Source organism: Anolis sagrei, chromosome 3 (assembly GCF_037176765.1).
Source record: "Anolis sagrei isolate rAnoSag1 chromosome 3, rAnoSag1.mat, whole genome shotgun sequence".
Classification (NCBI taxonomy): domain Eukaryota; kingdom Metazoa; phylum Chordata; class Lepidosauria; order Squamata; family Dactyloidae; genus Anolis; species Anolis sagrei.
The window spans coordinates 237,833,534-237,849,183 of record NC_090023.1 but is presented as its reverse complement, the minus strand read 5'-3'; the positions used below and the strand labels follow the sequence as shown (position 1 = coordinate 237,849,183).

Genomic DNA, 15,650 nt, shown 5'->3' with positions numbered 1-15,650 from the left:
TTCTGGATATGTATGTTTGTATGTGCCCACACACTCACACACACACACACACACACAATACAATTATTATGTAGCAGGCCAAGAAAAGCTGTTGGACTACAACTTATAGTATGCTTCACTATCATCTATGTTGGCTACCAGTGGTAGCATTTGCTATCCAGTAACATCTGGAAGTCCGAAATGATTCTCATTCCCACCCCTGTTATGGAGGAATAGTCAAGAAGTTAATTTCACTTCATTTCTTATACAAAATTTCAAAATTCATAACCATGTCCATGTTCAGGGCAGTAAAAACTTTGACATTTAAAGAAATAGAGTGTGGGGGTAACTAAAATTGACAGATATGTTGGGTCTAGAGCACTCTTCAAAGGAGACAGTTAAATCCTCAGACATGTTAATGGTAAACTAATTTTGTCACTTCTTTCCCCTCCACCTTTAACAACTATATGGAAATCAGATACAATACTATCCACAACATTGGATAGTACAAGGGAAAAAAAACTAGTACAAGGAAGAGTTTCACTCCAGGTATTTTAAAGAAATTTACCAAACTTTATCATTGAGAGGGTTGAACTTGTGTGTGTATGTGTGTGTGTGTTTAATGAAACCAAACTGATACATTTTTTATCCCCAGGCCTACAGTTTTACCTGTTCTTTCCAAATGAAGTTTGTTATTTCACAGGTGACAAATCAAAACTAGAGGACTATCCTAAGACTAAAGCCCATCCAGTCTTCCCAAGGGGCATTTTGGGAGAGTATAAATCTACCTTACTTAACATGGTGGAAATAGGGTTCCTACTATTCCTACTATTTCATAACTCTTGAACTCAGGCCTATTCACTAAGGTTAAATGATGGGAGATTCAAGACAAATATAAATAAGTGTGGTTGCTAGTCATGACAGAATCATAACATCTAAAGTGTCAGAGGCAATATGCTGCTTTATATCAGAGTCTGGGAGCACAAAATGGAGGGTGCCCACATCCTTCTGATGGGCATCCATCTCCTGCCTGTAGACTTTCCCGAAGAAGATGTTTTGTTACTGCATGAATAGAATATTATACCAGAGTGGTCACTGGTCTGGTCCAGCATGTTCCTATGTCTGATGCTTTCCTAAGTGTGTGAATTTCTCACATGAAAACTGCCCTATTGTAAGAACATACCACCTTGAAACTTTAAGAAGCTCTGATAAAGTATTCACTTTTTGAGGTATGTCTGTTGGTATGCATTTTTAAAGGACAATTTTAATTGCTGAGACAGATCAGTTGTTGTCACAGTTCAACATTCAGGACAACATTTTTATCACAGTAGAACAGACTCCAGAAAACCAAGGAGAGGGAGAGCAACAGAGTTAGAATGCAAAGTTGAATTCTGCCAAAAGTTGAGATCTGCCAGATTGTGCCAGTTCATGTAACAGTGGCATACTAATTTATTCATTATCTGCAAATTGCAGTAGGCATACTTCCATCTTTTACTTGAGCTAACTGCCACTGTCTAGATTTAAAATATGTAGAAGTATTGTGGATGGCCATACAAATTCATTCAGAATTTGATCTGACAGTTGTTGTTTTTTTTTTAAAGATATGGACAGCCTATTTCTCCTACATGCCTCTAAAGTTTGATTTTGGAAAAATTGAATTGTCCATGACTTTTTAAATTTATTAACATGAGTACAATGAACTTGTCAATCTTGCTACAAATAAAATCATTATGAATGTCTTAAGTAACAAAGCATGCAAAATAAATTCAGCAGGTTTTTGTAAGGGGCATTTTGGGGCAGGACAAAAAAGCAGATCTTTCCATGGAAAGTCTGAAAATTAATATTATGATGTGAAACAATAAACATTGCAAAGTTAATTCACAAGCAGAAATGCTAATAATTGAAATTGTTTAATTTGGTAATGTGTCATTCATTGATTGATTAAAACAATGTTCGGAAAGGCAATGGGATTCAAAGAGAACGGTATGGACATTGCCACTGTTGGCCTCAGGGAGCACTTTTTTTTACTTGCCATTTTAAAATGTTTCTATTTATCACTGAACAATTTGCCTTCCTCTAGTGGGAGCTTCACATAATAATCATAATCATAACAACAACAACAACAACAACAACAACAACAACAACAACTTTATTTATAACCCATCCTATCTCACTAAGGGGACTTGGAGTGGTTTACAATGAAAAATGGCAAGCATTCAGTGCCAAAAGAAACAAATAATCAACAAATCAGATAAAGGACAATAAATAGACAACATCAATATAAACTTATAAAACAACCCACAAATAATAGAAATTAAAATATGAGTATACAAATATAACACATCAGGCACATTATCGATTGGGGACATGAGAGAAGCCTCCCACAAGGATGATAAAACATCAAAACATCTGGGTGTCCCCTGGGCAACGTCCTTGCAGACGGCCAATTCTCTCACACCAGAAGTGACTTGCAGTTTCTCAAATTGCTCCTGACATGAAATAAAAATAAATTATTGTTTAATAAGCTAACATGAATAATAAACAATTAAGGGTGTTAAAAATGTAAGGTAATTTATACAATGACAGTGCTTTATTTTACTTTAACTGCCATGTCAACAACCTATGGAATAATAATAATAATAATAATAATAATAATAATAATAACTTTATTTTTATACCCCACCTCCATCTCCCCAAAGGGACTCTGGGCAGCTTACATGGAGCTAACCCAATCAACAAAGTTAAAACATAACATATACAAAATACATAACATCAGTATAAAAACAACATTAAACAACATTCAGTTCTTGTGGGTTTTTTCGGGCTATATGGCCATGTTCTAGAGGCATTTCTCGTGACGTTTCGCCTGCATCTATGGCAAGCATCCTCGGAAGTGAGGTTAAACAACATTATAACAATAATAAAAACAAGCATCAGAATCAACAACCAATAGTATAATTCAAGGGGCTTGTAGTCTGGTGAGGCACTGGAGCTCTCTGTCAAATAATTTTGTGATTCCATCAAAAACTACCAACCCCAGCATTTCTTAGGTTGTTGTGATGGTAATTAAAGTTGAAAATAACTTTATAATTGTGTGGTGTTGGCATTTCCCTCCACATTGACTATGCAATAGAATTGTTGCCTGGGAATCATGGTAGCCTAGCATGTCTGGGAACTTTCCAGTTAGCAAAAAGTTGAAGGGGGTGAGGGAGAAGCCACAGAAAAAAAGATGGAGGGTAGTTTTAAGGAAAACCATTCACTTAATTATCAAAGAATTTCAAAGGGATCAATTGGAGTTCACCCCAAATAATGTTTTAATGTATTTTATACAATAAAATATAATAGAAATCAGTCCAGAATATAATTAAGCAGGAGGAGAGTTGCTTAAGAGATCGCCATCAAGAAAGACTCCAAGCATTCTCCTTTCATACAGATCCAGATTGGGGCATTTGACTTTAGAAAACCTTTCTGAAATATTACACCATAGTATTAAATTAGAGGAGAAATGATTGATCAGAGACATAAACGATATCTAACACACTCACCTAGAAATATTGCAAAATCCTAGGGAAGGAAAGAATATTCAAAAAATACTTGGGAAATAAGACAGACATAAATTTCCTCCTGCTCAAGAAGGAATTACTTATGCAAAATGATGATTTTTGTATATAAACACCAATAGTTCCAGTACAAAAAAGGCAGCTTCTCATGAAATGTCAGAAGTTAACCTGACAACCTGGAGGCAATCTTACACCCTGGGATTCCTTTGCTGTAGAGACATAGTTGGTTGCACAATTATGTACCAGAGTGAGCAGCAATGAAGTGAAATCAGTGAAGTGCTATGTAATTTTCCAATCTTGCAGATCATTAGAATTCACCCTTTATGTGAAAGAATGCTGATATGGAAATCCTTCTTTGAAAATCTTCAAAAATATGTATAGCAGCAGCAGGCTTTTCATATGTAATAGCAGAAGGAGATTAAAAAATTCTGTTTAGATAAACACATAAGGTACAATTTGTGAAAGCTAAGCTAGAACAAACAGTTTTCCTCAATGAAATTCCTGTGCAACATAACTAAAATCCATACTAGAGATTGTATAATTTTCCTAAGGGCTACATCAGGGAAATGAGAGGCTAAAATTTGTCTTCTGTCCCACATGTAATCCCAGTAATCATTAATCATTCCAGCTGGTGTTTACTTCCTTTTTATTTTAAAAAATCCCCTTGCATTACAAAGTATGTACTGCCCTGGATAGTTTGGCCCTCAAATTGTTTTGGATGGCACAGTCTGCTGATAGCAATCCAGCAAATTATCAATGATTCCTGCTTCCCTTTACATTCTGCTAGATACGTAGAATATACAATCTGGGAAGATACTGGAAAAGATAATATAAAAATCCCTTCAAAATTGAATAGGACAAAAATAAGTAAAATATTGAAAAAGGTTGCAATATCTAGTGACTATGAATTTGTTTTTAGAGCTTGAAAAAATGCTTTTAAAAATCATCATACTCCAAATGTATTGACAGTAATTGCAGGGTGTTCCCACCACTCACAGTTAAAAGTCACTGTGTAACTATTCCATTTTTTTTTAAAAAAACTAGGTTGCTGTGAGTTTTTCAGGTGTATGGCCATGCTCCAGAAGCATTCTCTCCTGACACTTTGCCTGCATCTATGGCAGGCATCCACAGAGGTTGTGAGGTCTGTTGGAAACTAGGAAAATGGTGTTTATATATCTATGGAATGTCTAGGGTAGGAGAAAGAACTCTTGTCTGTTTGAGGTAGGTGTGAATGTTTCAATTGGCCACCTTGATTAGCATTTAATGGCCTAGCAGTTCCAAAGTCTGGCTTCTTAATGCCACTTTTTTAAAAATGGTTTTCTGTGGTGAGCAATAAAAAGGATGGAAGAAATAATGGGAAGACTGCAGATTGTCTAGCCTTCCCATAAACTTCCATAGAAGCACAGAAAATGACTCATCTTAATTATTATCAGTACAGGCCTGATTTTTAAAGGTATTACTTTACTTCTCAAAAGTAAATAAATTAATTGGTTTTATTTAGCTTTTTTGAAAATTGGGATGCTGCAAGCCACTGCCCTGAGATAAAAAACCACACTCCCTGCACACTTGTTGTTGCTTCCTCCAGCATCATAATCTCAGCCCTTACAACAGAGCACAGCTGAGCATGACAAACAGCACTGGGCAGTACTTGAATGATGTCCTATTTTTCCTCAGCGATTTAGTGAAGTTAAAACCTTGTTAATTATATAAGCAAGTTTAGAAGTTGTAGTTATACCCCCAAAACAGTGGTGTTCAATGGCAGTCATAATGGGGCATAGTTGTACCTGTGTTATTAGAAGAAGCAACTAATTTCTAGTCATCGGTTGTCTCAAATGTATCATTTTCCATACTTGACATTTATAATTTTTTATTTCCACACTTGATACTCTATTGCACTTGGGAATAAGGAGTCAGAATGAGAGGAAAATCCTACAAGCCTAAGTCCATGTATTCTTGAGTAGAGATAGTGAGAATCAGGGCTCCTTGAAAAGAGAAGCCAATCCTATTATAAGGTACACTGCATAATGTCTCCAACAGTGAACTGAGATGAATTTGGCAAAATGGCTTGGGCAATAGTCTTGTATATTTTCCAATCACTATAGGAGAACATAACAATGTTTCTATATCAAAACGTCTTGGTAACAGATGTCACCACTTTATTTTTTGTTCCAAAATATGCTTTAGCCAACTGAACACTAGGCTTTTTAATGGTGGCTAATGTTCTCGGCTGGGAGAAAAAGAGGTCAGAATAAAATGAATGGATGAATAAATGTCCAAAAAAGCAAACTTCTACTGAACACAATCTCCCCAACCTAACAAATGATGTCTTCCAGGTACGCTGCATAAGGATGATGGGGGTTGTAACTCAACCACCCGAAAGGCACAGATGAGGTGGGGACAGATGTTCTTCAGAGACAGAAGTTGGTGCAATACTATTCAGAAACTAGAGAAAATTTTATTACTGGATTTTTTAAAAAGGCAGTATTACTGAAGCGTAATGATTACACAATGTAACACAAATTTTACCTGGGTTGTAAATGTCATTTCTGAATTGGTCCTATCATAAAAACATGGAAAAGGTTTATTAAACTGCAAAACTTTGTTTTTGTGGGACATCCTGCAGCACATTTTGCTATAGTTTTTCAATGAATATCTGATAGCGTCTCAACCAATTCAACATAGTTTTTGGCTGCCACAAAAATGAAGTTTCTGGAGTATAATAAATATTTTCAAACTAAGTACTGCACAGTTAAACAGGAAATAACACTTTCAAACCAGAAATGGAACATTTTTTCAAATGTTGTTACATAGTGTTATCATTATAAAATCATCAAAATTTTTAAAAATATTTCCTTCTTGGAGGGCACTAACTAATGCTTTCAAAAATATCTGAGCATATTATTATTATTATTATTATTATTATTATTATTATTATTATTATTTTCTAGTGACTGTCCTGGCTATTTTCCATGAACTTCATGTTGATACAGATCTCTACACGCTCCTCTTTGGTGAAAGTGTCCTAAATGATGCTGTGGCTATTGTTCTCACGCAGTAAGTAAACAAATGTTTATCTCTTTTGTGGAGTACAAAGTTCATGGTTTTTCAGTACATCTGAATTATATATCACACCCTGTACAGTTACACACTGAGATTATTACACAAGAGTGCTTATTAAATGCCTATATAGAGCACCCAAATTAAGAACTCTGTAATGTTGTCTCCTTCCCTAAATACCTCATTATAAATTGATCTAAATCCATTAAGTAATGCTGCCAGAATTCCAAATCACTCATGCACTCAGATACTCAGGAAATCCTACAAAAGTAGCCTTTCTTATTTATATCATAGGTGGGTGGTGGGCATAATTCTGGGCTCTCATTTAAAGCAAATTGAAATTACAATTTTGTGACTTAAAAATGACATTGTTTATAAAACCTGACTTGTGTGTACCTTTGAGCAGTTTTGACTTATTGATACCCTAAGGAAAGCCTATCATGGTATTTTCTTGGAAAGTTTATTCAAAAGGATTTTCCTTTATGTTCCTCTGAGTCTACGGGAGTGTGGCTTGCCCAAGACCACTCAGTGGATTTACATGGCCAAGTGAGGATCTGTTAGTCTCCAGAGTTGTCCAACACTCAAGCCACTGTACCACACTGGTTCTCAAATACTATGAACTTTAGTAGTTTTTACAAAAATCCATGAAGGTACCTTTTAAAAGTATTTAGGTACCTCTCCAATCCTCTCCAAGTATGTAGCTGACATTATTATGATGCAAGATCCAGTATCCAGCTTTAAACAAATTCACAAAAACTTTTTGGGCTATAGTCTCTGTATCCCTGACCTAGCATACAAAAACCGCCTATACACGTTGGGAAATTCTAGGAAGTGTGGCCTCAAAACAGCAGCAGCTTTTCCAAGCAATGTTCTAATATACTTATCTGTCCATATCTTTAAAAACTTATATGAAAATAGATGTCGGACTGAAGAATTTCCAACCAAAAGCCTTCTCTCTTTCTGCATCTTCTGATTTCTTTTTCTGAGATCAGAGCTATGGAACAGTCTAATTTGATGGATACTGAATAAAACCTTTGCAGACTTCACTATAGCCATAATTTTATCTCAAATACATTTTGAAAAATGCCAAAAAGCTGAAAAACCAGGGAGCTGCAATAGAAACATTTTTCTATCTTAAACTGAGAGTTTGTCTATTCATTTTGGTGAACATATTTGAAATATTAAAAGAACACCTACACTCAGCATTTAACTGAGGTGAATGTGCTCAAGAAATCTTTCCCATTAATGTGTATAAGCACATAGGACCACATGCCTTTGCCTAGAAAGAGGTCAATGCCTCTTTATAATAATTATGTGCTTTTTCGGTTTTCTGAGGAAAATTAAGAGAAAAAAACTTTCTAAAAGAACCTAGGTTTAAGGTCTGAATGGAAACCCAGATGTTAAGGCCAGAGATTTCAGAGCCAAAACCTGACCCCAAGGGACTCTAGTGATGCCATTAAGTACAAAAAGATAACTACCAACCACAGGTACCCAGAGTCTTCCATTAAGTAAAAATATAATCAAGGATAATAAACATACATTTACACATTTTTCAAGATAGTGCTGTCTTCCTAAGATTCTTCTTCCTCATTTTGAAGACAAAAGAAGAAGAGCAGGATCTGCTTAAGAATCCTGCTGAAGCCATACAGAAATGTTCTCAATCACCCAACTCCAGCAGGCACCCCTGACATATTATTCCAGGGAGAATGAATCCCACCCCAAAAGGTTTACCTGTCTTGGTTTACTTTTAAATTATGCTTCTATCCTATTTTTTTAAAAAAAATCACAAAAGTTCCACCTTTTTCAGTGTGAAAGAATGAAATCTCTTTCTAAACCCAGAAGGCTAACTATAAAATTTAGAGCTCTAGAAGAAGTTGGTGACTTGTGCCTAAAAGAAGATGTATGTGCTATGTTTCAAAAGAGAACAAACGTCTTTTTGCTTCAGAAAAGGTGGCCGCTATCTTGGAGAAGTTACATCTGTTTTCTCTGTAGGAAAGGAAAGGGAAAGGAGTGGGTGTCTGTATCAACTTCTTTCAAACAACATTCACAGAAAGCATCTACAAAAAAGTGACACAGCAGCAATGGAGGATGCAGATTTCAAATTGGCTATTATTTATCATTGGCAGAAGAGAGAATCATTCAAGAAATATTTTCCTACAGATCATACCTGCATGTGAAAAGTATTGAAGAACAGTCTAAAGGTTGAAATATATCTGGGTTTTTAATAGACTGGGTAGCTGAGTAGAGCCTTGAGCTATAGCTGACTGATACAATTAATACATCTCTTATTCCCATCTCCTGAAGACAGGAAAGACACATTATAAGTAAATTTTACAATATCAGAGTAAAAAATGGGTCTACACACAGATGACTATATTCAATGGAAAGTCAGTTACAATGAAAGGGAAAGTCAGCTTCAGTTTTCCAAAATTATTTGCCAGAGGAAAAATACAGAAGGATAGCTCTAAAGAGCCCATTCAAATCTGCAGAAGGCAATAATCCAGTATAAATGACAGTTTCTCTCCCATTTATAACTCCAGGTGAATGACATACACAAATGGGGAAAGAGACCCAAAAGCACTCTGCTACTCTTGCACTGAGGACTCAGTTTCTTAGAGTCCTCAGTGCAGGGGTCTACAAGTGAGTAGTACTTGATTCGCTAGTAAATAGCAAAGCTAGAAGGAGAATTTTTAAAATGTCAGCTGGAAAATCACAACATTGTCTGCCACAATTTCATGTACAGACTATTAATGCATCAATTGATAATTAGAAATCAGTTTCAGCACCCCATTTTAGGAAGAGAAAGAAGATTCTTGTCTTTGCATCTATGGCCCCTTCTACACTGTCATATAAAATGGAGATTATCTGCTTTGAACTAGATTATATGGCAGTGTAAATTCATATAATCCAGGTTCAAATCAGATAATCTGGATTATCTGGTTGGATAATCTGGATTATATGTCAGTTTAGAGGGGACCTAAATCTACCTAAACGTAAATCATATCACTAGTTTCACTGGCTCCATAGTGTCAGCACTGATTGGCAATGACTCTCCATGGTTACAGACAGGATTCTTTTCTAACAAAAAGATGCCAAAGAATATGGATTTGATAGCATACACACACACACAACTGAATGCTTCCTGATAATTCATAAAGCATCTGCTCAATTCATCTCAAATAGCATCACCCAAAACTATTCCATCACTCCATGTAATAGCATGCATGAAACTCATAACCTTTCTGCATTGAAGGAAGGAGTTGACACATGAATATTTGTTGATTTCTCTCTCTTGTAGCAATGACTGGCTCCTCATGTGTTGTTCTGGAAAATTCTCCAGAGCAGTTTTTGGAGACCACGGGGGAAGGACGACTAGGGGAAAGTTACTTCTTTCCATTTATGAGATCACCTACTTCATAGAATTCTTCTCTACACAACTCTGCATTAGAGATACAATTTATTAATTGTTGAACTAAGCAACAAGAAATGTTAGCATTGTATTGTCGAAGGCTTTCATGGCTGGAATCACTGTGTTGTTGTAGGTTTTTTCAGGCTATATGGCCATGTTCTAGAGGCATTTTCTCCTGACGTTTCACCTGCATCTATGGCAAGCATCTTCAGAGGTAGTGAGGTCTGTCGGAACTAGGAAAATGGGTTTATATATCTGTGGAAAGACCAGGGTGGGACAAAGAACTCTTGTCTGCTGGAGCTAGGTGTGAATGTTTCAACTGACCACCTTGATTGGCATTTGATGGCCTGGCAGTGCCTGGAGCAATCTTCATGTTCCTTGATGCGTGTTTGGGCGCTGCGTTTGGTGGTCCCTATGTAGACTGGTCCACAGCTGCATGGTATACAGTAGACTCCTGAAGAAGTGAGAGGATCCCTCTTGTCCTTTGCTGAACGTAGCATTTATTGGATTTTCTTGGTGGGTCTGTAAGTGGTTTGTATGTTGTGTTTCCTCATCAGCTTCCCTATGCAGTCAGTGGTTCCCTTGATGTATGGCAAGAACACTTTTCCTCTGGGTGGATCTTCATCTTTATTCTCATGGCTTGTTCTTGGTCTTGCAGTTCTTCTGATGTCTGAGGTGGAGTATCCAGTGGCCTGTAGAGCCCAGTTGAGGTGATTCAGTTCATCTTGGAGGAGGTGGGGTTCGCAGATTCTTTTTGCACGGTCTGCCAAGGCTTTAATGGTGCTTCTCTTTTGACTTGGGTGATGGTTGGAGTTTTTATGTAGATATCTATCTGTGGGGGGGGGGGGGGGTTCTGTAAACGGTGTGACCCGGTGTGGCCCGCTCTCCAGATTTGGTCTCTTGTGATTTTTTTTTCTATGGGGTTTTTTGAAATCCCGTATTTATGTGAACCGTCCAAGGACCCTACAAGATTTGAAGACCAACATCCAGGAAGAAATTGCCAACATAACACCTGCTATGCTGGCGAGAGTCATGACAAACACCAGAAATGGATTTACTCAGAGTATGGAGAATGGGGGACATCACCTACCTAATTTGATCTTTAAAACTACATAAAACAAAACTTTAGATATGTGACTACATTATAAAAAAATTAACATTTCTGATTCATACGATGGTTTTTATTAAGTTTTGAAAAAAAGGAAGTTATGCTGCCTCACCCTGTATTTCTCCTGTCTGCAAACATCAATCAGTGACATAGAGTGAAATGTGGGAACCTGAAACATGATAATGTAACACAATGATATAATGTCTTAATACCAAAGTAACATGGTAATATAGGACTGATGCTTTCTCAGATGATGTGCAGTGTATTATGCTTTGCAATAACTGAATTAGATGAAGTGCAGCCTTCTTAGTGTTGCTGAACTGTGTAACCAGAATACATAACTTGCGTAATCACTTGGAGGAGACAAATTCTAGTTCAGCATCACATCAGGGACCACATGTTCCCATCCCTGCGATTAACCAAAAAAAAAAAACCAACAAGCAAAGACTTGGATGTGGTTCATTTTTTTCTTTTGATGTAGCAAAAGTGGCTTTCCAACAGAGAACTAAACTGGAATAGACCATTGCTAATAGGCTCAATGAGAGCTTTATAAGTCAATACTTATGTAAGTTCGATTGATTCAATGGCTTTACTTTAGCAGAGATGAACAACTGTATTTAATGGATTTAGGCCAAATGGGTTTTTTTAAAAAAAATAGCTGTGCACTTTATCCAAGTACTCATTTAAATATGCAGCACCAGTTCATTGGATCCTGTCCAAATATAACTGCTTGATCTCTCTGCAAACCCGCACAGGGACATTTCTGCAGAGTCCTGAGAAGTGTGTGACAGTTTATGTAAAATAAGTGATTAGTCAAATTTTGGGATAAAAATTCCTAAGAGATAAGGAATTGCATTAAACAAAGCAATATTCATGTTATCTATAGCTCTTGGATGTGACAGCACATCATTATTTTATAAAACACTGTATTTGACATCCAATAATAATTATAAAGTTTTTTTATTTTCTTATTAAGAACTCAGTGCTATATTCAACATACCCATTCTTAAGGCAATATAAAAATATCAGAATTTTGCTGCCCCAGCATATTTATTTTTCTTGTTTGTTAACATGGAGGTCTTTTTTTCCCCTTTTCTATTAAACATGCATCATTATTCATTTGCATTTACACTCACATCCAGTAGTGGAGTGGTAAATTTTAAACAGTTCACATAGCCATGCCCTTAAAGGGAGTCCTAAAATGGAAGCAGCTGTGTTGGACCATATCGACAAGCTACTTTTAGCAAAACCACATGGGAAAGAGTTAACATCATGCTCCCACATCCATATAAAAGGAGGCTAACACTCTACTGCAAGACAACATTTATATGATATCCAGGCTTCTTTTGCCTTCTCTTGTTCATTTAATGGTACTGGGCACATGTTTTAGTGCTCTGAAGCTGCTTTCTGGAGATGTACAGAAAGGGCCATGTGCCTTGTGTAAACAGTGTCTTACACTCTATTCATGCTACATAGGATGACACCTTAGTGAATCTAACATTCCCACACAGCAAATAAATGAGGGAATTTCTAACAAATAGTTACATTATTTGGTTAGAGGAGTGTTTCCATTTCAGTGTTAGGGCTGAAAGTAATGAATCTGTACCATTCTTGCAGTCAACAAAATGATTTGAAATCTCCACTGTTCTGGGTGGGTAAATGAGTGAAAACATTATAATCCTCGTCTTCCCTATTTTGTATCCTGCATTTCATCTAATGAGTTCAAGCTGATACACATGGTTCTTCTCTCCCCACTTTTATCCTTTCAACAATCCTATTGTAGGTGAGGCTGAGAAAAATTAATTGGTCCAAATGGGTTTCAGTGGAGTTCCCATTCCAAATGGGAACTACAATTGGGATTTCCCAAGTCCAGCCAAACCACTAGCTGATAGAACTCTTTGGCTATCATCACTGAGACTTTCTAATTTGAAGAAATGACACATTTTTAAAAACTGAATCCTATATATCATAATCTTATTCATCCCCTGTACATAAACTGTATTTCTTTTATGCAGTAGATCCAATGATATGTATTCTAGGGTAAATGCAATTAGAATTGCAATTCAGGAGAATGTGAGTTAGAGGACTATAAATACGTTAAAACAGAAACTAATCCATCTTTGGCGGGCTTGAAAATATACTCTGTGTACCAAATACTTCATTAATCAAAATCCCAAGGGAACAGAGATAACACTTGACTATGATTTTGTTTTGTTAGCTATTATCCAGGCAGAGTTATCTGAAAGGTTAGTGTCCTGTCTGAAATGTCAAGCACAGGAAATATCTCCTGTGTGTAAGTTGATCAGGAAAAAATTATGTAGTGGGCTGGCAGCTGCAAAAATATACATATTGAATCCTCCTCCAAGCTTTGATTTTAACCTTAACACAGTATATCAGGGATAGAGAGTCACAAACCCAATTAATGTTTTTCTAAACCATATTTTTTAAATGGCTGATGAGGCCAGCCCATTTTCTTCTTTTTGCAGAAGTGACACTTCTGAAGGACAGAAGTCCATCTAGACCACAAAGTTTTCCTTAGGATTAAGAGCACCAGCAATCTGTGCCCTTGCTTATGTATATAATCTTCATGGGTATAAGGAGTTATCTGATTTAGAAGCATCACTTTTGCACAAGTAAAGCAAGGACAGAGGGGACAGGGCTAGTGCACAAATGTGCTTGCATGTTTAAGCCACATCCATCAGGAACACTCTGTAACATCAATCAAGAGTGTGAACAACTTCAGAACAAAGCACTCCAACAATTTGAATATGTCAGGAAAAGTACTTTGTAGTGAATAGACTATCATTTGGAAACTTCAGTCTCTTATCATCTGTAAATTATAATTTCTATTACACTTATGTAAGGAAGGGGGAGGGTTACCTGTTATAGACTTGAAAAAATGGTTGAATGCTTACAGGTTTACCTAACAAATTAGAAAACTCAATCTTGTTATTATAATTTAGACATGTATCACCTTTCAAGCAATCAAGAATACCCACTCTTTGAAACATCAAGATTTTGCAATTACCTTATTTCCAACAGGTGAGATGGAATCAGTCAGTGCCATCCAAGGTTGCCTATCTTTCATTCATTCGGTCGATAATTAGATCTCATAGTCTCTTTATCATAAGGTGTTAATTTACCTAATCTGTGACATAAAGCATCTGAACTAGCTAAAGCAGAATGATGACAGTGATTTTAATGGGAATTTAATACAAAACTTAAATTGTCCAAATTTGCCCATTAAGTTGTTCAAATTTGTCAAACAGCATTGAAGCATAGCAATTAATTAAAAGTTCAAATTGGGGTCACCAAAATCATTAGGAACTTTGCCACTGAATCCCAATAGGATGTGAAATGTGCTCTATATTTTTATGATCTGCTGCCAGGTTTTAGATCTGGTGTGCCTTTGAAGTGGTTATGTTATTGTAGATGCAGTATTCAGGACTGACTTTCTCCTTCAGAATGGAGATACATGCTTTAGGCTTTGATTCCCAGTTCTGTGAAATAGCCAGTTTTGCAGAATTGTAGTCTTTTCTGCATGCTGCTTCTAAATTACTGATAAAATTAGAAACGTTGCTATGTTGAAGGACCTTGTTGAGTTCTTCACTGACTCTCTCAATAACCCTTATATCAAATGTGCTCAGATACATGGCAAGGATTTATCTTTATATAGCAACTACTGGCAAATCTCCAGCTGAGACTTGAAAATCAAAGTGTATTCTTTTTGCTTCATGCCCATCAAGTGCCTGTAATAAGTACTAGAACTCATCTGACAATTTGCAGTGATGATTGGAACCAACTCTTATCTAGGTATATACTCGCAGGTTCAGCTAAAAACTTTCTCCTTGCTTAGAAGTTTAAATAAGTAACTTCTACAATGACAAGGAGTTACATCAACAGAATAAAATGCATGTAACTTTTAAGAGTCCCCAGATATTAGGAGTGCCCCTTATAAGAATTTTATTTTTGTATCTTGTTATTACCTCTGTAAGTCATTGTTCTTTAATCACCAATCCCACACAATGGCTGCTAGAGAGCACTGTAGTGCTCAGCAAAGCATGACAAAAATACAGAAATGTCAAATGATTCTGAATATTATTAGGAAACACATGATGGGTTGTATCCAGATGGTTTCCCTCTGCTGATGGAAAGCGCTTTCGATTCAGCGATGATTGATGGATCCTTCTTTCAGCTCAAAGAATTATCTGTCAACAGAAGTACATCAACTTGATACAATATTTTACTTTATCCATAAAACAGAGTCACCATATTCTCCATATTCTGTGAAATGTTCTGAATATAAAAACCATGTTGCATGATCTATCGTTTGAAATTTTACTTGATTTTTTTTTAAAAAATGGAAAAACATAATGGCTCCTATGGAAGCTTTCCTGTGTAAATTGGTTCATGCTTTTTGTCCACTATTCTAAAGGTTTCAGTCCCTAGTAGATTGGGAATTAAAGAAGTTTACTGTGAACAGAAACAAGATCTTTTACATTATGCTTTAAAATGCAAATGAGAAAACAAGCAGAAA

General features: G+C 36.3%; 1 protein-coding gene across 1 annotated transcript in view; it reads left to right on the top strand.

The window, feature by feature from the left end:
* Window positions 1-15,650, top strand: part of SLC9A9 (solute carrier family 9 member A9) — a 366,051-nt gene that overhangs the window by 78,850 nt on the left and 271,551 nt on the right. The window contains exon 6 of the mRNA XM_067465985.1: window positions 6,488-6,593. Coding sequence (XP_067322086.1) covers window positions 6,488-6,593 — 106 coding nt within the window. The remainder of the gene's footprint in view (window positions 1-6,487; window positions 6,594-15,650) is intronic.